Here is a 26,711-nt window from a genome sequence, read left to right as displayed (position 1 = left end):
TTCTCATGCAAGACCTTCCAGCTCTCTTCTCTGAATGGATTACCCATTGCCAATCCTGCCTGTCTACCTTTGACCAAGGCAGACTGGTCAAAGGTAGACAGGGTAGGCAACCAAATAAAAATCTGCAGCGATTTCCTCACAAACTGTTCCATCCTCTTCACCATGAAACTCCAAATGTTTCCCTTCTTGGTATGGAGCTAATGCTGTCATCAATAGTGTCTCAAGTAGGCATTTACTCCCCACTCATTCACCTGTCCAGCCTGTTCCAGTCCAGCTCCTGTCTCCAGTAAAGATCTATGACTTTGGGGAGGTCTCCTCTATCACTGTGTTGTGCTGGTGGTCCTCCTCAGTTGATCATGCTTTCCAGACCTGGCTGTGTGCGTCTGAAAAGAAGCCGGTTTGTCTTCTTGCTATAGTATATTACTTTTCTTCTTCCTGTGTTTCGTTGTGTCTGCTTCTTCTTCGTTTGTTGTTTAATGGGTGTTAGCAAACAGTTACAAACTTCACTGTCATGAGGTTTGGGGTGCGGATACCGCCATGTGTGATTCGTTGTATGACTGCATTCACCGAATCGTGAAGGTTCAATTGTAAACTGGATGATTTATGAACTGAAAGAAAGATTTAAATAAAATTCTAGTTAGCAAACTAAAGATAAATGACATTAAGAGTGCTTATCAGCTTCCAGTCTAAACTGTGAAACGATGCAGAACAAAGTGTTTTAAATATAGCAACATCTTAGTACAGCAGTAAAACCTTCTCAGATAAAGCTCTGCTCATACGTATCGTTTCTCCTTTCTAATTGATTTAGATCTTGTTTTACGGATTTGTTCAATTCAAAGAAGCTCTGTCTCTTGACATCAGGCAGCGAAACACACAGTGTCAGAGTTCAGGCAAGCCAATTAGCATCATACTGGGATCTGCCCGCATGCCGTCGTGCTCTGAAGTTAAATCCACTCAGTCATGTTTACAATGTAGGAAACACAATTTGTTGTCTGAACATTGAGGAAAAACATGTCAGGTTTGTCAAAAGTAATATTAATGGAAAAACAGGAGTTGGTTGATGTTGCATGGTAAAAACAAAACAAAAACGTGCACATTTATTTTGTCTGTATCAATAAAGAATCATGAGAAACAGTTGCTTGCAAAACCTCAGCAGGCTCTCTTCAGACTGCTCCAACCTAATGAGAGGAATGGGGGAAATAAAATGCCCAGTGGTGATTTGATTTGAGAAGGGACTGGAATGAAGAGTTTGACTCAAAATATTTCATCACATTCACAAACAAGTTGCCACACAGAGGCTTATGAGCAGCATTGTTCCTGACTGAGACAGGCACTGTGAGCATACAGCATCACATGAGTTTGCAGGCCACCCACCAGTTGGGTGCTAAACTCACCTCCTTCTCTCCACAGATATTGCTGATGATGGAGTTGGAGGCTGGACTGGCAGAGGGGCCGAGGACTGCCACCACCCCTTTGGACATGATCTGGCACACTGTGATGGAGGGGAGAGAAGAGACAGTGAACAGCAAGTCAGTCAAGGATACCCAGGATAGAAAACTACAGTCGATGCATTAAAAAGTCCCTCTTCAGCCAGATGTTAATGGATGTACATGCTGACTTCCTCAACCTCTAAACAGATAGCGTCCTGAGCCAGCACTTGTACCGCCTCAAGTGAACCTGAAACTATCCGTGTTGGTTAAATGAGTGCAAGGCCAAATGTATTGGTCCGGGTTTAATATTGCACATACAGAAAGAATCCTATAGATTTCGCCCATGACAGTTTAATAGCTTTTGGGATGTTTATAAAGTCAGCATCCACATTTGGAGACAGAGAGATGTAAAAATCGAAAAAGAAATAGACCGATAAAGGAAGTTGCCCAAAAGTGTCAAACACATTTCATTTTGCTTTTCACATCCGACATTCCCTTGGAATGTTTTAAAAGCTCTACCTTAGTGGAAGAATGTGCAACATTTTACACATAAAGACAGCAGAAATCAAGTATATCCTCTGTTAATGTCTTTCTGAGTATAACAATGAGTGAGAAGCGCGAGTCGTGCCAGTTGTACTGTTGTCGGGCCGTGTTTCCATCATGTTTACATGACGGCCGTGTGTACGAAGCTGTTTTAGCCAAGGACTAAAGAGGAAAAAAATAACACAGCATACTCACTGCTTATTTAGATTTCACATTAGGGTCTTTAGATCACGGTCATTCTGTGTAAATTTATGTCAAATACGAAGCTGTGAGTTAACTAAAGTGCGCTAACATTAGCCTGCTAACACAACAATGCAGGCCACAGGCAATTGCTGCTCGAACAAAGGACAATTTTGTCCGAAGCTTGCGCTGAATGATTGTGCGTTCCATTTGATAACTCCTTCGTGCGGACGCGAGTGGAGAGTGGTTGGAGGTGTGCCGCTAGTTTTATTCTGGTGCTCAAGGGTGAAATCTACTTGATCAAAACGTCACGCATTCTTCCTTTAGGGGATGAAAATATAACTTTGGGCTGAAATAATATAATAAATGTGATATGTTCACACCCCTGCTAAGTATACAGGCCATAGGCTTTAATCTCTCGTACTGAAAAGCAGGATGCATTTTCTTTGAGTTTAGAATTCACGGGTTTCTAATTAAACCGCTGGAGTCACTGATGTGAAGCAGACACAAACACTTTGTACTTTTCCTGTGTGAGCATGTGTGCAAAAAATAGGTGTGTGTGACGACCATTTGTTATCAGTTATTGGGTAAAATTCTGAGCATTAACCAGAAATGTGTGTGATGGAGGAAAAGGTAGAGAGCCATTTACAGGCCTGTGCTTTGAATCCAAAGGCAGTGAATCGAATGATTAATAAATAATCCCTTATTCACCCATGGGGGCTGTAAGACAACAAACACGACACTTTACACAAACACTCACATACACGTATATGCACAACGTTACAGTACACGTACACACACACACACACACACATATGCACTGCTCTGCATGACTTCACTAAATTATAAAGCTGAGTGATTTGACTTCCTGTGAACATACTCCTGGTCCCTGTGGCGCTCTGATTTGCTGGATCTCTGCACAGCGAACATTGTGAATATATGTGTTGGAGACAGACGATGTGCATGAAAAGTGTGTGTCCAATCTCTGCCTTCCCAACAAAGTTTTATTTATTACACCTGCTGGACATTGACCAAGGTGTCAAGGTGTCTATTGGAGCAGTGAATTGTCAGAACGGTCTTGCTAGATGTGGTCAAATAGAGGTCAAAGGTGATAAGGTCAACTGATAATTTTCTCGACTTCACATTGATTCTCACTCATCAATAGCAGCTATAGTAAACTCGGAATCATTAGAGGGATGTAATGAATTCGACTTGAGAATTGTTTGACAAATTTAGGGAAAAAGGAAGAAGAAGAAAATAGAGGATATAGAGGGTTACATAATGACCCTAACAACTATTGTACAGTACATAAAGCTAAATGGCTTCACACTTGATATAACTGAAAAAGCTTTGCTGTATTCTGCCTTAAATTATGTTCAGGGAGGCAACCGTTGTATACTACTCAGGGAGTATTGGGTGCTTTAAAGGTGGGGGCGGGTCTCTTCTGGGCAGGTAGTGCACCCTCTGTGATATTTCCATCTCACAGCGACCACTGATCCGTCCCTAATCCAATTCCTGCCTGTAATTACACACACCAGCTCACACTTTAACACACAAAGCATTTGAACAAATACACACAATCCAGCATACACACACCAACACGTGCTTCTTTACACACACACACACACACACACACACACACACACAGACACACACACACAAGCAGACACAGAGGAGGAAACACATTTAGGAAGGCTTTGTAGTAAACCAGGCATGGAAAGTAATACAGTTTCTTGTTGTGCTAAATGAAGCAGCATTTTTCTTGGATTAAGCAGCTCCACTGAAGGGTTTCTGAAAGTGTGAATGTGTTTTATTGAAAATCAATTGCCACCCTTCCTGTCATAGCTGTTTGTATCGGTTGTTTTCTGCAGACCCATACTTCGCTGTATTGATTTTGGATGGTTTTCATTAAAAATTAAAAACCCTAAACACTGAAGCAACAAGTGGCTACACAGTCCACTGATGTTGTGGCCAGCTGCCAAGTCAAAGTGTTGATACAATTGATAACAAATAGGTACTTGAGCTGGTGTTAATGGACTTGGACTGAGTGATGCATTTGTCACATCTGTGTAACCAATTACTGGACATCCCAGTGTGGCTCATTTAAAAAAGGAAACATAAACCTTTCTTTTGAGGGGCCTCTGTAATTTGCCAAATATTAGACAGATATTGATGAATCTAAAAGGCCTGATGGTGTCAATTATAAATAAGAACAAACTAAACCCAGCAAACAACGCTTGAGCCCTTTAACTATCAAAGAAGTATGTTATTTTACACTATTGTACTACATCAACCGGTGATCAATTTCCAACATACATTTTTGTTTCCTTCTGTTCAAGATATTGTTAAACCATCAGACGTATATGCGAGTACGTGATGGCAAGATGATGAGAAAGGGAGTGAAAAGACGACTTGAATAAAATGATGTGCTAATGGTTTTCAAATCATAACCCTCTTCTGCTGCTGGGATTGCTGACTGCACCGAAAATCTCATTTATTACTCTCTCTGCACATTTCTCTGACTACACACACACACAGACAGACAACACACACACACACACACACACACACACACACACACACACACACACACACACACACACACACACACACACATTCACATATTGACCAACAGCCTCTCACCCACATGAAAAACCACACACATCAACACTCTCTTCCTCACTAATTAATTGTCACTTCTTGCCAGTGGTACTTACTCGTCTCCCCCATCTCATATTCACTGTCTCTCAGCAGTTCAAAGATGTCCACCTCCAGCTTGCCAGTGGTGGAGCGGTTACTGTTCCTGTTGATGCTGTCTTTGGCCAGCGTGATGGCCAATCGCTCCCCTCTGCTGCACTCCATGGGGTCATCAAGGATAGCAGCTGAAGAGATGGAAAAAAGAAAAAGATGAAGAAAAAAGAAAATAATTAGCCCCACTGGTAACTGCTGTTTTAAAATCATCTTTCAATTGGAGAACATGTGAAGACAGCTCATGTATCGAAATCTTCTATCCCCTTTTAGAACTAAAATAAAAGTTCCTCCCAAGGTGTTGAATTTATTAGCACCCAAACTTAGGTGACATTTTGTCTTCACTGCTCTCCATTAATCTAAAGTGCCAGCAATGGTTCAGTGCTGTTCTTAATAAATCCATACCCTCACTTTGGGAGCGGCTTTTAGTGTGCAAAATCTGCTTTTATTCTGAAGGGGAGAGTGCTATTTAATGTAAATATACAATAAAAGCTTGAAAGCTTTAGAGCTTTATAATCTTGCACCTCTTCGAAGATATTTTCAAAAAGGTGCCAAAATATAACTTCATTACGAACAGTCGACAGCGGAAAAAGCCACAAAATGCTGAATGCGAAGCTTCCATAGAAAATAGTGAAACTCTAACCACTGCAGTAGCTTTTCAGAGACAATACAGCGTGTACTGCTAAATTAAATCTAGACAGGAGCATTAAAGAATGATGAGAAAACAAGTTAAACCCAGAAATAATGTATACACGCTCTGTATCAAACATTGTATTTGTTGTGTAGTATAATTATCATAAGAAATGATGCCTGTCTTATAGCTTAGCTGAACTAATTATAAAATGGGCTGGATATACATGATGAATTCCTCTCGTTTTTTTCAGCAGAAAAATATCCTGTAAATTCACCACAACAAGACTGTAGAAAGAGGTTAATTAAAAGAACGGTTTGACAATAATTGCACTGTACATCCAAAATCAGGAGTAGTGAATATGTATGCATTATTCTGAAGATATTGTAACATGATGATACCAGACACTCTGACTCTGGGTCATCCTTCATGTTTTCTGTGACCTTTGAAACCAAAGACGTCAACTTTTCATTGTGGATTAATACACATGAGCAGTTCAAATCAATGTTTGATGAAGCAGACTCATAAGAAAGTCATACTGTATATACTCACTATATTCCCTATCTTTCACACTTGATTATCAGTCTGACCATGAGTTCAGTTTTTCATGAAGCTCTGATGTTTAGGCCGACAACTCCGTGCTACATCATCTTGGACGCTGAGGAGTCAATCATATTTTCAAGATCAGTGAAGAACTGAAATGTAAAAAATTCAACACCCAGCCTTGAATCAGCCCAAATACATTAGCAGGCTGCATGAAGAACTACATCAGTAATAAGACCTATAATAGGCCATGAGAGGTTCAACACTCGGGGGAGAAAGGAAAACCGCATGAAATGAGCAACATATGTCGATAAGCAGGCTTTCTAATTGATGTAAATATCCTGGGTTAGCGTAGCGGTTCCCCTGTTAAATAGATTACATGTACAGCTAAAGCAGAGGCAGGGCATAAAAACAACGCAACTGGATTGATAAAGCACCAACCTGGCTAAAGGTAAATGTACTGGAGACTATCCATTAAAGAAAAAATACTACAAGTGGAGTGTGTTAAATTAAAGTCTAATCATGTTAGAATAAGACACTCTGACAAGTTTTTGAATTGGCCTTTTCCCTGCCGATCACACAGTTGAATAAACAAACAAAGAGAATTAAGATGGACCCACTCGTCTGATATCATCATGGTTATTCATGGTTAATTCCTCATTCCGTTCAAGTCAATATCTATGACCTATGCTAATGCTTTGCTATATCAGCACAGAAAGGTAATGTGGGGTTAATTCATCTCTGGTTAAAAAGCTGTGGACAAAAGGACATATTAGAGTGTTTATGCACTTAACAGCCTCCGTACCAATCTCTTTAAACTGACAAGAGCTTAATATGATCCGTGGTATATTATTTGGATAGCTTAATGAAATCAAAGGCACACACACATTCTATTAAATTAATTATATGTGTAGGCAGGCAAGAGATATGTCTCTGAAATAAGCAATGAGTTTTAGTTCATATATTTGACTAAGAGTGGGACTTCTTAAGAGCAGCACACAGGTTTATGGAGCCATGTTCTTCAGGGCTTTATGGTTTGGGGCACATATGTTAGACATCAATCAACTGAACGTCTTACAACCATCTTTTAACACGGGCTCTAATCATTCATCATCAGTATCAGTTTATCACTATACACATAGTTAAGACTGTCGTTGTAATGTGTGGTTGTATTTTTGCTCCCAATTTGCTGCATGCGTTGGCATGCGTGCGCTCTTTCTGTTTCTGTGTAAATAGTTGTGCCAGCCCCAGGAGGTGATTGGTTAATCGACTTCCCGCTCCTGCAGGTAATAGGCTGTGCAGGAGGTCTTTCCCCTATTAAAGAAGCATGATGGCATCAGTGCAGCACAGAGGGAGCCCTGACTCTCTCCTCTCTCAGCCAGCCACGCAACGCTTCCCTTTGTTTCAGGACTTGGGTTGAGTTAGACTTCTGTTAGGGGGCGTCGGGGTTTATTGAGTAGATAGTTTATTTTTATTTTACATTGTTTTCTCCTGTTTCTGCTAGTTATGGAGGTAAGTGGATTGTACTTTGGTTTCTTTGATTTCTCATGTAAGTTTGGTTACCACTTAGTTGGACTTGTTTTTGTTTATGTTGGCCCTGATTCAAGGTTTATTCATGGTTAATTCCTCATTCATTCATATTCAAACTAATAAAATTGTCCGCCTTTTGTCTAGCAGATTTGAACCATCTGACCTCTCATTGCTTTTTATTTGAAACTATTCTAAAAAGTATCATCTACTTTTACAAGTCACAACAAAATGTAACGAAACCTGAAATAAATAACAACTGAAGTGATACCTCAGAACACAGCTGAAAACCTATCCAAAAAAAAAGAGATGCATACCTACTGAATGAAACCTCTAACTCTAGCGTGTGTTGGTCTCACAGGAGTTGACATTTGGGAGAGGTCAATACATGACAGCTGGCAAACAAGTAGGGTTGTTTCCACAAGGGCAAAACATGAGCTGGCCCTTTATTCATTGAGAGCGATCAATGAGTAGCCTGGAGGTACATTGAGGTGTAGCGAGCTGTGGACTATAGAAGAAAGGTTCTTTGAAAAGTAGGAATGAAATGAGAATTGCTCATAAATAAAAGCATGTAGCAAAGGGAAGTGATCTCAAGGGGTCTTTGAGTAGACCTCACAAATGGGATCTTGTGGAATATGCTACAGCCTCTGTTATTAATCATTACATGAGTGGATAAAGAAGGACGAACATCACCGACACATGACACACAAACAGTATAAACCCTGCTAACCAAGCATGCGACAGTCAAAGCCCTGTTTATAAGGCTGAGAGCTCCTGAAGAAGCAGAGCAGTGTATTTGAACCGTTATCCGATGATAAATTGTGCTGCCTTTGCTTACAGGAAGCACACTTGTACTTACTGTATAATGAACATGGTGTAATGAAGCAGTGACGTTAAAAGTCATTACTGTTTCTTCTCTACTTTTTTGTGTTTGGTATTGATGGTTTGTGAAGGAAGCTTTGGTAGAAAAACTTAAAAACTAAGTCATAAAAAAGTAATTTTAACCCTTACCTGTACCAGGGGTCCTGCTCTTTTAAAATCATTTACAGGACAACATTACCTAAGATCCCTGAACACAGACTTAGCGCATATTTTTGTGATATAGGGTAGAAATACAGATTTGAAGTGTCTCTGCAAAGCTGCAGTCAAGGGTAAAAAACTCATTATCCTTTCGAAGAAACTGCTGGCTTGTTTATTAACTCAATGGCTTCATCTCTTTTTCCATCGGTCCAAGTGTTAAATGTGATCAAATGAACTAGCTCTTCACCAACCGTACAAGGTATTTAATGCAAATGTGCTCTCCAACTCTGAGACTGGCTTGGGGAAAAGTCATTGCCTATCAGAAGGGGAGATGAGAGGGACTTGGCCTCAAGTCAACACTTTTTAATAATATGGGCACTAAGAAGTGATTAACCTTATTTGAATTGGAAAACAGAAGTTTCTGTTCATAATCATGCTCTTTGGCATATAAATGTACTGTCAGTAGTTAATTTACCTTGAGGAGCTGCTTTTCTTACCTCAGGTAAATGAGAAGTTAGAGCTTATTCAGAGTAAGGATCAAACAGCTCATTCATGCAGCAAATCAAACTTTTCATGGAACTGAATGTCATAAGGTTTTATAGCATTGACATTAATAAATTCTACTTTGAATAGCATGTCAAGAACATGAGGGAGTAAAACTTCTGCTTTTTCAAAGTCTTATTCAAATATGTTAAAGCAACGATACAGAACTTTTTCCACCTTTAAACTGGAGTTTCAAAAGGTGATTCAATAGCAAAACAACATTCAACAGTGAGAATTGTATCACTCCCATGCCCACAGCGTGGCCTGATTGCCTATTTACTGCAGTATGTAACTTTGCCAGCCGGCGGAGGTCATCTCACAGGAAGTGCGTATGGCTTTATGGTACTTAGCCCATCTCTGAACGGTTTGATACGATGGCTGAGGTTAAGAGGAAGAGGACAGTGATGGATGAAGAGAAAAAGAGAGAGTGACTGAGCGAGAAGCAGAGTGTACACCGTGCTGATATTATTCATAACAGGCTCCCATTAGGCTGCATTGTTATCTCGGCCATTGTAGTCTAATGTTAAGCAGCCTTACAAGGTGCAGAACATCATCTATAACCTCAGGTTTGCATTTAAATAAAGAAATGGTCCGTGTACATTTTGTACAAAGTTGTGATTTGATTTTTGTTTAAAAAAAAAAAAAAAAAAAAAAAAAAAAACCTTCAAAAAGATAGAAACGAAAAACGGTCCTTCTTTTATATTCTGAGACTGGATGTTGACATCAGCAGGGCAGGAGCATCTGGGATTGTGGTGTGTCACAGGTCCTAAAAGTCCAAACAAAATGTCTTTAGTAGCGTACTCTCATCTGAGTATATAAGAACAGGAGTATGATGAATAGATATGTTGCAAAATAGGAGAGCATGTAGAATGTGATGTGAGAACTTGAAGGAAAAAAAAAGTGAACTTGTATGTAAAAATATTTACTTGTATAAAAAATCCACACACACGTGAAATGAATATCGTGTCACAAATGGAAAAAAAAATGTGAAGTCACAGAAAAAATATTTACAAATGTGCAGACTGATATTAACACATACAAAAATGATAGCTGCAAACTTGTAATCCACCATTTACTGACATGTATTTTTAATACTCGTGTCCATTATCCTTTACAACCACGACTCTCCAATTACAACTTCACAAACTTACTTTTCTCGCGTGAATCTGCGCTGCTTGAGTTTTGCAACACATTTTGCGAGACGTCTGTAGCAAAACAAATTTGTACTTGTAGAAATGCCCCCCTCCTCCCCTCACTGTGTGTCTGCGTGTGGGGGGAATTGGCCAATCAGAAGTAAATTTCCCCATTCAAATCCTAGACAACCAGCCACCCCAATACTCGTGACTATAGTACATTTAATTTGGCGCCAAAACGGCATCGAAGAAACGGAGAAAAAGGCAACATCCGGTCTCAGAATATGAAAAAAGTTTCTTTCTTCTATTCTTTTTTTTTTTTTTTACTTTTTCAAAATGGATACATTTTTCACTACAAATGTTTTTTCCCCATATTCTGGCATTGACTTCTGCTTTAGTAGCTTCATTAGAGGTCTGCTTGTTTTGTAATAGCTGGCTGATTAGTCCACTTCATTGTGTTCAGGAGGGATCGGATTTGTTTTCCCTGATAACTTGCCAACACAGAACCAGAGCTGTGCACTAATGCAGGTGTGCACAAAGCTTAATGACAGAATAAACTAAGAAGAGGCCACCATGGACCAGGCTGTGCACTTGCATGCCCTTTTAATGCAAAAAGAAGTAACAAAGCAGCTCATTATCACAACAAACTCTCCTGTGGGACGCTGACTCAGACTTTAGCTCTCCTCTTATCGGTGTAACTAACAACTTTTTTTTTTCTTCAGCATATCAAATTTGATTTACCCGTATTAGTTGCTCGAAAACTCTAACCTAGCTCTTAAGAGATATTAAATGGAAATCAGACGACTGATTAAACTAAAAGCTTGACCAAAGGCTACAATTCCAATAAAGACCTTATTACCTCCACCAAGGATTCTGTAACTTCGGGAGGCATTTAGTTTCTTCTATTTTCTATTTGTGAGATTGACTGGTCACTGGAAACTACTGGTTGAATATTAATTTAATTTAGCCTTAGCCACGATGATTCAGCCACACAAGAGATTCCAGATCTGCCTCATAATGAATCGAAACCAAACACAATAAACATCTACAGCTTCACTCATCTTTTAAAGGTATAATTTAAGGGGTTAATTGTTTGTTTTTTTAATCCATGTATGTCACTGTTTTAAATCAGATACTTAGACTTAAAGGTATTTTTTTTACATTCAATAGACAACATTTATCATTGATTTGATGATTGCTTCACATTGATAAGCAGATACACTTGAGCCTTTTCAGTGTCAGATATTACCTGTTTATTTTGCACATGTGTGAATATGTTTGCATACCTGTGTGTGCATAAAGGAAGCATGGACTTGGGCTTGTCGGTTGAAAATTCGGCGTGTCATGCTTGTCTAATGGCTGTTTTATTCACTTGGAGTAGCATGACTCTGAACTATACCAGAGAAAATCTGTCAACTTGTCTGACTGCATGGCAAATAGAATTGCCCGTTTCCCACTTGTCCTCCTCCCTGTGGTGTGCACAACTGAAGCAAGCAGAGGTGCTATCTTACATAATTAGAAAACCTCGCTCACGGAAGACCAGGCGACAAGAAACTGATTTCCTGGTGTCACATGATGTAATTAAGGCAGCAAACACCTTTCAAGAAGTGTGCAGGTGGACTGATATATTAATTCTCGTTAATTTTGAGGTGGGTTGCTGACATTGACTTTAATGGTCTGTTAAATCTCCCTGTAATTTAAATACATGCATATTTTGTCTACGCAAATGTTCTCTTTTGAGTGGGGGTCAATGCTGAATTATAAATGTAGATATCAATAGGACTGAGTTAATAACTCTGATAATGGGTGTTGAATTCATCATTTTAGGGATTAAAGGGAAACATTTCACAGAGTCCCTCTGGGCTTGTGAATGTAAAAGCCATCAACAGCACGCTGCCTTTGTCTTGCATCTCCCTTGTAGAAAGAACCTGCAAGGGCCGACGACACAAAGAACGGCAACAATGAGATAAAGAGATGATAATTAGAAAGCTGTAATCTTTCAGCTCTTTTTGATGCTTTCTGACAGCATTTCTCTGCAGACCACTCATTGCCTTATTGGCGGAAACAAGGAGGACATCAACATTTTTTTTTTTTTTTCATGCTGTTATTCTCACAGTAGTCAGGTCAGTAATAATCACAGAGGCACCCCATTATACCATCATGGTAGTGATGGTTGATAAAACACTGCAGTAGATGGATTCTTTTTATCCTGATGCAGCAGTTTTACTTGATTAAACTGATCACTGTGACTGTATAATCAAATCCAAATAGTGTTAAATAAGACTTGGTCACTGTAAAGGAGAGAGGAAGGGGAAAGAGAGAACAGACTCTGAGCTGGTTTCCCAGAATCCATTGCAATGAGATGGAGGATGGGAGATACAGGCTGATGGCAGCTGTCTTGGATAATGATCCCAGGTCGTCTGTGTAATATGCAAGTGTTACCACCTCATGTATTGCCTTGTGTGAACTTTGCATGCCAACCTGCATGTGTACATGTGGTTGTATACCGAGTGTTTATACATGCACGTCTTACATTTATGATCTGAGTTATGACTGGAGGCTCCCTCGCAGGAACAATGAGTAGAGGGCCTTATGCAGCATAAGCAGCATGTCTGAGAGACAAGGCTTTGAGGAAGGGGGATGCATGTTTGAAACTGCTTTTGTGTGCCTGTTCACTGAATTCCATTTGTGCCTTGGCAATAATTGTTTATACAATGATCTTCTCTTTTCAATCTCTTCTCCAATTCAGCTCATTACCTGGTGCTGCCGCAGAGCCATGCAGTTTTAAAACAGCAGCCAACCAAGTGCAAACACACAACTTGATGGTTTAGTACCTCAAGAGTGGCTTTAGGCAACTGCAACCTTTACTTTTATATATAGGTTTTTAATAAAGGTTGTTTCCCCCAGATTTCCAAACCTTCTTATTTTGGATTCCAAATTAAATGACTAAAAATAACTTGGAATCAGAGATATGCATCAATGCCGTAACAGATTAAACATGCGCACTCACGGGCAAAAGACAGACACTTATGTATGTGATAAATATGTACAAATCAGACGGTCAGAATACAGCACATGTTGACTTAACAGTACAGTTACTTGCCGTTGAGCAAGACACCGAACCCCAAAACTGCTCTGGAGCGCTGGCTGTGGGCAGCCCCCTCACTCTGAGACCTCTCCATTCATGCATGTCCATAGGATCCTGTTTGTGCATGTGTGTATTCATGTTCATTAAACAGAGTGTAAAACCGAATTTCCCCTCACAGGATTAATAAAGTATACATTTTAAATTATTATTAAACAACATTTCCTTTTTAAATACATTAGCACAAGCGTATCACCAGTAGACCTGATAACATCAGATCAACTGAAAGCCCACAAGTTAATTGGAGAAGGCTTCCAAATACAGGACCATGCCAGTATCAGCATGGTTACAGGATACCTACACAGCATAAAATTGAGTCAGTGGAGAAACTGTTGGAGGAGCACTTAGACTGATGAAAACAGGCATGGTTAGATGCCTCAGGGAGGGATGCATGCCAAAAGAGAAATGATGCAAAGTAACCACAAAAACCAGCAGCATGAATGGCTGGTTTGGCATTAACATGTTGGGCCACAAGGTCATCATCTTATGTGTGTACAGAACATTCTCATCATGTATTTTATGCACAGACACACTGATGCAGCTATTTGTTCAATTTCACTCTCACTGGGTTGGAGAAGCCTGAAAGCAATTCATCAGTGCAAAATAGCCCGCCCACTCCTATTTCTCCTGAATGAGCTGAGCCAACACTCCAAATCCTGATGTCTTCATGCCCACTAATGGCCATCCATTCTCAGTAGCTGTTGGCAAACATTTCAACTTTAGAAGAATGGGTTATTTCTGACAGCGCGCTGATGCAGAATGAGCAATGGTTGTCATGGAAAGACAGCAGGGAGTATGATTCATTGTAACCGGGCCACACTTCTGTTGCCAAAACACAGGTTCACTGGGTGTCTATTCCGCATATCATCCGTTCATCTGGAGCGCGCTTCGCCCAAAAGCCAAAATTTAAACAAATGTTTGAAGATTGGCAGAGTAGAGTTCAATTTGTAACTTAGCACTTTTTATTGTGTTAATTGAAAATGAAGGCTAGTACTTAATTACAAGCTCTTTAGTCCAAGTTGCATGATAGCTTCATTTAAGACTGTTCATCTCTGTTCATGTTAACAGAGCGACATGGGACAGAACTTTTTTTTAACCATATTGCTTTGGCTTGCTGAGCATTCCAGAAGTTAAATTGCCATGGGAACAATCATGATGATGTCAACACACTGGTCCCATTCCATTGAATTATTAGACAATATTTCTCACATAGTGCCGATGTGTAAATGTGGTGTTAGTTTTTCCTTAAAGGGCACAGAATGCACAATCACATATTTTACCCCCAACACTTATGGCAAACACTGTCTGTCCTGATAACTGTAGCTGTGACTTTCACAGCAGAAGTTTAATTGACATGATGATGGTCAATCACTCTCGGGGGAAGATTTGAGTGGATTGTGACCATTAACAGAAACAGCTGCCTGATGGCCGAGGGCCGGCAGAAAGTCACACTGTGATAGTAAATTTAAGAGCTGCCAACTTGACTGGGTCTGTCGGGAGAACACTGACAAAACACAAACACAGAGTAGTTACACCTTTCTGCCTCCAACCCGCACAACTACACCTGGCTCCCAACTTTTACTGACACTACCATCAGCATGAATGTCCAATTACGTTCACAAATCTGGATTTCAGGAAAATTGAAGAAATAGCAAAGAAAGAAGGCTGTGCGCAAAAAGGAAAATAAATTCCATTCCTTCATGGAAGGATGAATTCTCGGGTCAAACATGACGACAGAAATAGAAATATCCATGAGGTTGTGTGTTGCCAGCTCCTGTCAAAGATGGACAGGAAAGAGGAGATCATTCTTTGAAGGCTGCTCTGTGAAGGGCCATGACATAAGTCAGTAACACTGGCAGACAGCATTGACTGATGCTTGCTCAACCAATTTAGAAAGTCTTGTCATGTATGACACTTAAATAAGAACAGTACATGGGATTTTGCATGAACTTATTCAATATGCTTTCTTTCCAAAACGTAATAGAGATAATATTGCCCAATTGGTAAGTGATTTATTTAAGTGAAGAGAGAGACCAATGAAAAAAAGGGTTATATTCATTTGTATGTGTGTTTGATTAAAAAGGCTGGTCCTTTTTTGTAATAGATGGTTCAGTAAATTACAACAGCTAGATTGGAACCAATAAAAAAGGATCAGGGGTCAGTAGTTAATAAGTAAAAGACTGCATGCGCGATAAAGAGAGCGCTGATCTAATACATGGAAATAATTTCCAACATCCTGATCTCAATAAGTGCACGGGTTTGTAAACTGTAGCCTGAGCACAGATTTTGCGCACCGCTTATAAAACTGAGCCCGCAGTATGCAAATCCATGTGAATTGACTTGTGACTTGTGTAGGGAGGCTTGTTATCAAGAAATAGAAAAACCAAGAGAGAGCCAAATCACATTGGCAGCAAGAAACTGCAGCAAAATATTGAAATCAAGGCATGAGACGCTTCAGTTTTTGACATGACCCTGTACTTCAATCGATGCATGTAACGGTAGGGACACACGGACAGCAGACCTCTCTCTCGCTGGCTCTCTTTCTCATGTGTGCCCAGCAATTTTATAAATAGATAAAAAAATGCACAAGGTCTGAAATATAGGCAACTTTGGCAGCCATAAATATACATGGGTGACCCGCCCGAGTATCGTCTATATGTGGGAAACACTGTCGTGAGTGTAGCTTCTTCTGAATGCATATAGGGAAATAGGAGCAAGTGAATCGCCATCACTTAGAAATGAGATTGCATGAAAGTGTGAATCAATTATGATTTTCTTTTTTACATCCCTACCTGCCACTACCTGACAGGTTTCCTGTAGTTGTTCTTCTTCAGTGCCGGGTCTAGGCACTGAAGAAGCTATAGGAGCAACAAGTAAACAATCAGTCAATTATGAAGCTCTGCAAACTACATCATTCAGTTAAGACAAGGGCAACCAGAGGAAATCAAGAAGAAATCTACAAGTGTTTGTTTTGAAGTTTTGAATTTGTTCAGTTATCAGTGTAGCTCCTCCCTCAGACAGGAGATGAAATTCATGAGCTTTGACTAGCAAATAGTGATAATATGGTCAAAACAGGGAATGCAATCCTGGTGCTTCCTATCGTTTCCCCAAGACAATTCTGTTGAATTATTACGAACCCATCTCTCACACACATGCTCATATACCGCACACAACTTATTTTACTCCTTCAAACCACCTCCACCTCCTCAGTGATGGTGCCAAAGGAGGAATTAAAGTCAAAGTAATAAGCCCTTCTGACTAAAATGTTGGGGACGGGAGGAAGACGCTGGCAATGCATGCCAAAAGTTCCTTTTCACTGTCTTTTAGCCTAAATTAGTTAAAATGAATGATAGCTTGGACTGAGCCACTATAAGTCAGAGTGACAGGCGTGGGAGGAGGAACGAGATTTAAAGAGAAAGCGACTGGCTGAAAGAAACAGAAAAAGAGGGGGAAAGTGACTGGAAGGGATGAAGATGAAGGAAGAACCCTGAACAGACCTGTTGCAATGGGCAAACAGATTGACAGACTGACAGACTGTCACCTAGACGACTGAAACACTGTTTGAACATGATATTTGTGGCACAGGAATGATCTTGACGATGATGATGATGAGGGTAAGGATGATGGCTGTTATGATGAAAAAGCAACATTGAGGTGCCTGTAGTATGAATTCTAAACCCAATGGAGGGGAGACAGGCAGGCGGCAGGCTGGCAGACACACAGACAGCGAGTCCTGGGGGAATTTCAGCGCTCAAGTGGCATTAACTGTCAGTCAGCATATCTCTCTCACAGGCCTGGCCTACAGATACTGTAGATCCACTGGCGTGTAATTGTCTGGAAGGTCAAGAGGGACCAGCTGACAGTTGGATGAGAGGACAGGTAAAGGTGTGTGTGTGTGTGTGTGTGTGTGTGTGTGTGTGGAAGAGGGGGGGATTAAAAGAAAGAAGGAAGCTGTTTTAAAGGATGGAACAGCCAGAAAGGAGAAAATGTAAATGTCACCTCTTAAACTACAGAGAGCCTGAAGTAACATGGTAGCATGTATTCTATATTAAACTTTACTCTGAGTATTTAAGTGTGTTTCTAAGGATGCATTGGGGAATAATGGCTAAGAACTTCTGGCCAAAAAAACGCTATGCGCAGGTTGAGTAGAGCCTATGGCATTTTAGCATGGTAATTTAACAGACATGTATCATTCAAGTGGAAGACAGGAGCGCTTCCGTTCTTTCGTAACAGTCTGACGGACAGACCTCAGACAAACCTCATTCATGTGAAGGTCAACCAGTCAATATTGATGCACGTATCAGCAGTCATGATGAAGATGGTATAAAACTCATCTAGAAACTAGATTAAACCACGATGTAAACATTGGTTGAATTTAACAATGTGAAAGAAGAATATTCACTGTTGATGAAAGTGACATGAAGTCCATTTTCATGGTTTTGATATACCATGTTGCTGTTTATGCTTTGTCTATCATGTCCATCTGTTTCAACTTTTTTAAATGTAAACACCCTTTATACAGAGTCTCTCCTCAAAGCAGACGGCCTGGGTTCAAATGGCTCCCATCCTGCATGTCATTCACCACTCTTTCTGTCCACGGTGTCTGACTCTGTCCACTGTCCCATCTAAAAGACGGCATAAAAGCACCAAAATAATGAATTCAAATAAGTTAACTCGATGCCTCATACTGATTGTCGGAACATTTTTTGTTCAAAAGATGGAATGAGAATAATGTTTGCACAGATTTGCTCCAATAAACACGGTAGCTCATTAGCCTGCTAAGGGAACCGCTAACAGAAAAGCTTCTTAAACCTCAACCTGCACACTTTGCTGACTCTACAAATAACTTTCCAATCACAAGGCGCCATTATTACATAGAGGTACGACTGTGGGCCTGATTTGTGGTTGAGTTTCACTTTAATCATGTCCTCATCCTCAGCTAGTTTGTCAGGGATCAGAAGATATTTTGACAGGAAGCAGTGCAGATAAATATACATGCAAATGATAGCCCTGCTGGTACTAAGGAAAGAGAAAGAGGAAAGTACTGATGATCTGGTAAAAAAAAAAAAAAAATGGAACTGTTGAAAACTCCCTTTTTAGCAAACCAACTATCATTTTTGAGATGCTTCTCTACAGAGTGGGAGGATTTGAAGAAAACAACCACACACAATCTCCAGAAAGTTAAGTGTTTCAAAAGGAGGTTGGGAACATTGGACCCTTCTCCTGTTATCCAGTATTGCCAAATAGCCTTTTCCTGTATCTGTGACAGTCTTTGAAGTGACAGTCTGGGGAAATGGACAGACTTACAGCAACTCAAATGGACTTAGAGCACACGAGGGGGGCCGGTGCTCTTCATTTTGCTTTAGGGCAAAACTACAGCATAATCCACTGCACGAGAAGGACATTGATAACCTTACCTCAATCACTCACTGCTTTGCCTCCTCTTTTTTTCTATTTTTTTTCTCTCAGTGTTACAGGCTGGCATGTAGTCTCAAGCTCAAAGTCTGAGTGATGGCCACACCACATGAAATATTGACATTTTATCACCATTACAACAGGGCAGGCTGGGACACTGCTAAAGCCCTGGATACAGAGAGGATCCATCACTTGGAAAGACAAAACCAAAGCTCCTAAGGCCCTTCAACAGTATCAGATATATACTGGATACCCCCTGATACTAGCAAACCATCATGTTTCTCTTCCTCATCTGCCTTGCTCCTGGTTTTCTTTTTTTCTTTCACACAACAAAGAGACAAAAATGAAGGAAATTATTCATGGTTGTTGCTTTGAATCCGATCCAACCAACACACATTAAGCAATACAATTAAAGTTTACAGCTGAAAGGGTGAAAATGTTGTTTAACAATAAGGTTTAAAACAAGGCCATCACTTCGAGGAATAAGAAAAATGACTACACTTTCATGGCCTCACTGAAGACAAACATAATGTGATTTGATCATTTAAAGCACATTTGAAAAAGTAGAGGGATTAGATCAGTTGAGGGTTTGACCTTAAATCTGGGATGGGCTTCAGTTGGATTGATTAAGCATGGCCCGAGAGGCAGAGTCTCATGAGGTTGGTTCACATTTAAATTGATGGTGGGAGACATTGTCACAGGGATTCTAGGACTTCCACATAAGGTTTAAGGCATTTCTGAAAAATCCTTCCAACATAATAAGAAGGAAGATTACTCAGACATGTACAGAGTTAAGGGATGGAAAAGGGCAAGGCGAGTCATTGGTGAGTGTTGGGGTGTTGAACCTCTGCAGGATGTAACTTAGGCCATCAAAAGCTCGAAGAGCCGAGTCTAATAAAGCTCAAGGGAGAAGAAAACATGGACTCAGTGACAGGTGCAGTGTGCCTGTCTGTGCCTGCATACAGTCACTGTGCCCAATAGGCAGTGTCTCACTGGGGGTTTCTACATCAGTGCTTCAACTGAAGGCCACTTCTTCCTCATTATAACAGCACCCAAACAGAGCATGGGACTCATGTCTAGTTGGGACCCTGGAGACCACCTAACCCCCTTGTGCAGTGGTCAATTTTCCACACACACTCGTACAGGTTTAACATGTGAAGGCTGTTATCATGCAGGAATGGAATATAGAGGGTTCCCTGTTGAATAAAGTAGTACGGTAAAACATTTTAACTGGGAGACCACCAGGGATCTGCCATGGTAAACACTGTCTGTCTAGGCCACTTGCTGAAAACACACTCTGTAAGTGTGTACATATCCTTGTGTCCCTCTGCTTCAGTATATTTGAGTAAGGACCAAACATGATCACTGGGGTTGTAATATGACCAGTGGATCGAACATCCACATGAAAGTCCCTATTGGAGTGTGTATGCAGCTGATAAGGTGAGGAATCTGTGGACAGGTCAGGACAAAGGTGAGCGGAAGCAGACAGTTATCCACACTGCTTCCCTACAGGGATGTACTCCATGTAATCTGAGGTTAGGAGATAGAAGAGGCACATCCATTTACTGACCCTGAACAGTGAGGAAGCCGGAGATCGAGGCCGGGGAGGCCAAAGACAAGATGAGAAAAGCCATGCAAACACACACTGACACCTGGAGAGCTGTCAATTGATTCAGTGCAGTGTCTGTTAATCACACAGTTGGCTGCACAGTGAAAATAGCCTACCTGTCTGTACACAGTTAAAAGACTGCCACACTGCCCCATGAGTCCTGGTTAAACTGTGTGTGTGTGTGTGTTTGTTGAATTGCATATTCGGTGCTTATCCTAAAACATCAGTGGCCATGATTTTCTGCCATAAATATTGAAATGGAAATCACTCATTTAGGTTAAGTTTAGCCAAAAATCTGCTTATTTCTGATGGTTTAGTGCAAAGTATTATAATTCATACACCATTAACCCACTGAGGAAAAGGATGAGAGACTGGATAAAATAGATTCAATAGGTAGAGGTTGTTGTTTTTTTTCCACAACCTGTGTTATATCTTTCACTTGTTTTTTTTATCCATTGTACTTGTCTCTTAAGGGAAAAGGAAAAATTAACATATTGTATTTTGCCTTATACATCTTTACTTTCATGTTCTATTTAAAATAGTCAGTTTGTCTTGTTTTTCTGGATGCTATCACAACATCTACGCCCTTATTTATGTTTTCCTTATTCTTGCTTTATTTGAATTTATCAGTAATTGCGTTTCTTATGTAAAGCCAAGCATGCATACTTTTTTATTGGTTCCCCTTTGATTGTCCATATCTCCATTTTTTTCTTTGCTCTAACCTTTAATTCAACTTTGATGTATTTTAAAGGAGATTTATTTGATCTTTTTAGTCTCATTTCCTTTCGTTAGCTCATTTCAAATGTAACCCTTTTCATGTTCATGTACAATACTTCACAGACTCAGAGGGACCTTAGTGTGGTAACTAGGCAACATTCAGAGATGCATGAATATCTGTGGACCATTAGAGCTACAGCAGAGTAGGTGTGTTTGTATTACCACAGCTTGTTTCTCAAATCTTGCTGCCACCGTCCCTCCTTTCATAGCATCAGTTTGGCTTGATAAGTGCAACACTATAATAAACCAGAATGACAAACGTTTTCTGCAACCACGTCATAACCAGTTATATCTCATGTTGCAAATGTCCTAACAACCTGACACACACCTGGTAAGAAATCTACCTAACTGTGCAAGAGCCAATTCCAACAGCCTCCAAGTGTTAGTTAGCCATTAAGATAGCAGCCATGGCTTACCTCCAGAATTAACACATGGCAATGAATTTCAAATAAAACAGCAGGAAATACCACAAAGATAACGAGATGGATGAAGGCATGTGTGCAGGTGAGTGCTCACATCCACAAATGAGGCATCTGGGTTGCCAGAAGTGTTGCCCAAGGCGAGTCTTGCAGTTGCTGTTGGCTGTGCCAACCGATTGTAATGGCAGAGGGACTGGCAACAGCTGGGGAGGGAGGGGGTCTCTGAGGAGTCGCCAAACTCTTCACTGTGAGCTGTGATCAAAGATGTAGCATAATGGAATGGGATTGGCAGAATCAGATGTCAAGAGAGAGTGCGTATCTGCCGTGGGCGAGGGGGGTCGCTGTGTGAGTGGGTAAATTGTTCACACAGGTATAAAATTGATGGATGAGTGTAGAAAGCACTTGAACGGGCGCACCAGAACCAAATCAGTGAGGAAATTCACCAACTGGTTATGTGGGATTTTTCTACATTAACTGAGTAGGACTAATGTACTGTTTGCTACATGTTGAAGCTAGGATCTAGTGTTTATTGTATCAGGAAAAAAAACATCTAGAAAAAAGGCACAGAGGTTGTATGGTCCACCTAATCAGCCAAGCAAAAAAAAAAAACATCATATTTTCCAATACAATAACAGTGTAACCACAGTTAGGGACAATAGACTCTTAATAAAACAGAAAAAATAAGATATTAAGAGGGTAGAAACTGCCTAGTCATAGTACTGGGCAATATTTCATTATTGTTCTCATTTTGCCTGTTACTGGTGTTTTTCTGCAGTACAAATCCCATACAAAGTATCTTTTATGATCCAAACCCATATCCATTAGCTCCAGCATAGCTGCCATCAATTTGAGCTACAGAGCCAAACATGGATCTCTGCCTGTGAAAAAGACCTGCTTCTCTCTTTTACAGTCGGGACAATTGACACATGTCCAAGTGGGATTTTATGAGGGACGCTTCTTGTTGCCAAATAACATGAGACAGAGACAGTTCCCTGTATGGCAGCCATTTAAGATCAACATTACCCCCAGTGTACAGTTTAGGAAGCTGTGTGTGTGAGAGTGTAATATAGCAAAATAATTAAAAATGTTAAAGCAAAGCAGACTGTAATATTCACCACTGCTATAGCTGGTCCGTTCATAAACATTATATTCCTGCATAAGAGTAACAGGCTGCTAAATGAGACGGCACCAGTGAAGTTAAAAGTCATCACAGTTCAAAACATCCAGACAGAGAGGGAGAGAGATAATGCCTTTTGATGCCTATATATGCATGAGCCAGTAAATTCATGTGCACTGATGTTGTTTCCCCCCCCCAATCAAAACCTTTGCGGTTTTTACCCCACTGGCAAATTCATAGGTAGCATGGCTGGCCATGGCAACATATTCTCTTATTTTAAAATAAATTAAAGACATTAGCATGGCAGTGATGCACATGCTGTAGGTGTAAAATGGTTTAGAAGAAGGGGAAAGACATTAGTGTAGGGTTGGCATCCATCATGATAAATCAAATCATCTCCTCTAATTCTCTTTAAAAGCAGCGCTCTCTTGACTGTAATGGATGACGAGAGGCAAGATTCTGTGCACAAAAATAGCCACTGCAAAGACAAAATTGATTTCCTTGTCCAGGAGATGCAGGTTTGTGAGGTAGAAACATGGGATGAATAGAATGTATAGAAAAACACAGAAGAAAAGCATCTACCTGTTGAGAGTGCATTAGAATAAATGAAGTGGTAAGTATTGTAGATTACACACCCAACGTGTGGCAGAAAAAATAATTATGGAACATTCATGTAGGTGGGTCCCAATTTTACAAGAAGACAGACTTAAATGAACAATGCTCACCGAAGGCATTTCAGGGTGTTTCTATGTCCTCCTCATAATGCCAGTGAAATGGGACGTAGAATAATCCATCTAAAAAATGCACGAGTCACGTCCATCTCAGGGTATGATAAATGTCAGCATTCTTTTTTTTTTTTTTTTGGAAATAAAGGAATGACAAAAGAATGTTCTGTCAGCTGGTCAAATGTGCAGCCTTACTTTCTGAGGCAAGATCTAACAGAGGATGACAGAAAAGCAATAGTGTCCCTCAGAAAACAGTAATTCTATGTCATCAAGAATTTACACCACCTAAATGTATTGAACCATTGTCATTTAAAGCAACTGTGCAACAGACCTGTAGTATATTGACCTTTTAATTAATCGATTCACAACATTTCTTGTCCGTCTTTGGTAACAGTCAGGTGCCACCAGGACATAAAAAAAACAGGGGTCACTTCTTGTGATCCTTCCTTTTGTTTACACCACCCTCTTCCCAAGATCTAATTCTAAGGTGATTAAATGAAGGTGATGTTGGAAGCCAGCTCACCCCGAATTCTGTGCAACATTACACTCTAGGTTTATTCAGAAGTAAATTCAAGAATCAGTGGTGTGAGTAAGACATTTCAAATGTGACTCATGCAAAGTAAATGTACTTTGCATGAGTCTTCTATGGAATAATATATTTGTGTTACTATCCCTTCTGAGCAGCACTGCAGTAAGTCGCAGTCTGGAAATATTTGTGTTTGAGGAAGCATCATTAACTACCAGTATACAAATGAGGATTGGTAACAGCAGGAAAAAAAATGTTTTAACGTTCATTTTCATACAGTATTGTTTAGACACAATCTTAAAAATGTGATCCAATCCTCTCCTTACTTTTACAGAGGATCTGCTGAATACTCACGTGCATTATTCAATCAACATGGCATCAGTTTAAAAAAAAAACTATGAGTTCCTAACACATATCTTATAATATATATGTGAAAGTATAAAAAAATTATAGACATTTTCTATAAGTAATTATATTTTGTAATTGCTCTGAGCTATAGTAGATTCTAATCAGTTATCTAATTAGTCCAACCAATCTGTGTAAAAACAGCTGAATATAGTACAAATACATACGATCTATTGGCTATATGAATAAAATAACAGTCTCAATAGGAGCGTTTACCTCATTCTGCAGTACATCATCCTGGTTATGACCTCCATTCTCTCCCTGGGACTGTAAAGCACACAGTAAATGTGCTCATGCCCTCAGACTATTTTATTTGAATTGAGCTCATCCCTCTCATCAAGTGGCAAGCTCCATTACACATCTACAAACATCACCCTGCCGCTTGTAATTAGTCTGTTAATAATTTAAGTACCAATGTTTCCCATGTTTGTGTGCAGCTGAGGATAGGGCAGCATTTTCTAAAGGTGCATATAGTGAATGTGCACATTTGCATTGCCAAATGAGCAAACATTCATTTAAATTTGTCTTTATCAATCTGAGCCAGGCTAACATAATTCAAGAAGGGGGGCTCTGTGTGTGTTGGGGTGTGTGATTGAAACTTAAGTACACACATACACTTCATGCCTATGCACAGTGACTTTATCAGATTTACTGAATAATTAATGTGGGTATCTAAGGAGCAAAGCAGTGTGCATAATTGCAAAACATCACTCCTATCTGACATTTGTGCCATTAACTTAACGACTGGTCCCAGCTCCTGCCCTGGTAATTAAAACCTTTGAGATTAATCAGAAACTCCCCCACTTCTAGTCTACGCCTGAGGTGGCACATGACTACACGAGTATTTGACTCAGATCACATTAGCTCCTCCTAAAAAGTCCTGAACAAACATTTTCAAATTGGGTGACTGACTGTTGAAAAAACAACAAAGAAACAATAAACATTGTTGCTTCCAGGCACACACACTAATCCGTAATTAAGTGCTCTTTGCTTTCTGATATGTCCTCATTACCTTTCCTGGCATCTGAGGAAAACAGAGAGAAACGGGTGGGTGCCTCGTGTAACAGGTGTTTCCCTAAAATCAGACCTTTATCTCAGATGTGCTGTGAAGCCTGGGGCCTGCGTGCACACATGTCTGAATGCCATGAACTTAATGACTTGCACAGCACATGGCTGAGTGATTAAAAGCAGGGAGAGTAGTCATCAAGTCTCATCACATTTGCTCTTCTGCTGGACATCAGTCTCCGCCTATAAAAAAATATGTGAAAGTTTCACCTCAGAGACACCAAGGCTACAATTGGAGGATATTTTAAAGCAACAGATACTTTCCTTGCAGTTATTTACTCTTCTTCCCTCTCAACATGTCATCTTATCTTCTCTTCCACCGACAGTGAGTTAAATGAGTTCATAGATGCCAACTGATGTCAAAAGTGAACGAGGGCAAAATTAACTTGACTGGAGGCAAGGGCACAATGAGTCAGCCATGGCGGCTCCAGCAGCCAGTCTTGATAACTCAGTGTGAGAGTGCATGGGGTTGAACCGAGGGAATTGACAGTGTGGTGCTGCTGACTTGTGGGTATTAGCTCAGCAGGGCTAATTACACTATTATATTCTACCTGAGGGCTTCAATTTCCCTGACCTACCGTTCTTTCCCTGAGTGACTGGACACGCATTTTGTTCACAAATATATTAACTAAACATATTTCCCTAGAAATGTTGTTACAATTGTTGTATGATATCACAGTCACATGTATTTCCAATAGTATCAATGCATGCTAACCCTTGATGTAGCAAAGTGAAACCAGTCGTAGAGCAGAATAAAGTCTTTCATATTGTACTTTAGGCCAATGTTATATGGGTTAACTAGAACCGAGCCACATAGTCATTACAAAGAATATCTTATTATTATAATTCACACACTTAATTTTCATTTTTGAAACTGTCATTATTGGGCTTTAAGAAAAAAACAAAAACCTTTTAATCCAATTTTCTATCTGAAAGTAAGAAAAATGAAGAAAATAGAATGTTAAAAAGTATCCTACTTCATGTTTGAAACTTCCTCTGGTGTGCAGTGTATTTGCTGGTTAAAATTACTATACAGTAAGTATATCACCTAATATCACACACTCTTAGAACGTCTGCTGACATTTTCCTGTATACTAAAAGGTATGGAGATTTTTGACGCAAGTCTAAATGCCAAGGTTGTGCAGGCTGTTTCTATTTTATGCATATGAGGATTCAGGATTATTGGACTAACATTTCCAGTTTTCTTAAA

At 40.0% G+C, this 26,711-nt stretch overlaps 1 protein-coding gene across 1 annotated transcript in view; it reads right to left on the bottom strand.

The window, feature by feature from the left end:
* grik4 (glutamate receptor, ionotropic, kainate 4) overlaps window positions 1-26,711 on the bottom strand; it is a 245,424-nt gene that overhangs the window by 95,613 nt on the left and 123,100 nt on the right. Inside the window, exons 4-5 of the mRNA XM_061046622.1 lie at window positions 4,871-5,035; window positions 1,395-1,492 (exon numbers count right to left, since the gene is read on the bottom strand). Of these exons, the coding sequence (XP_060902605.1) occupies window positions 1,395-1,492; window positions 4,871-5,035 (263 nt within the window). The remainder of the gene's footprint in view (window positions 1-1,394; window positions 1,493-4,870; window positions 5,036-26,711) is intronic.

The sequence above is a fragment of the Labrus mixtus genome, chromosome 9 (genome assembly GCF_963584025.1).
Source record: "Labrus mixtus chromosome 9, fLabMix1.1, whole genome shotgun sequence".
Classification (NCBI taxonomy): Eukaryota; Metazoa; Chordata; class Actinopteri; order Labriformes; family Labridae; genus Labrus; species Labrus mixtus.
The sequence above is the reverse complement of the archived record's forward strand: the minus strand, read 5'-3'. Positions and strand labels throughout refer to the sequence as shown.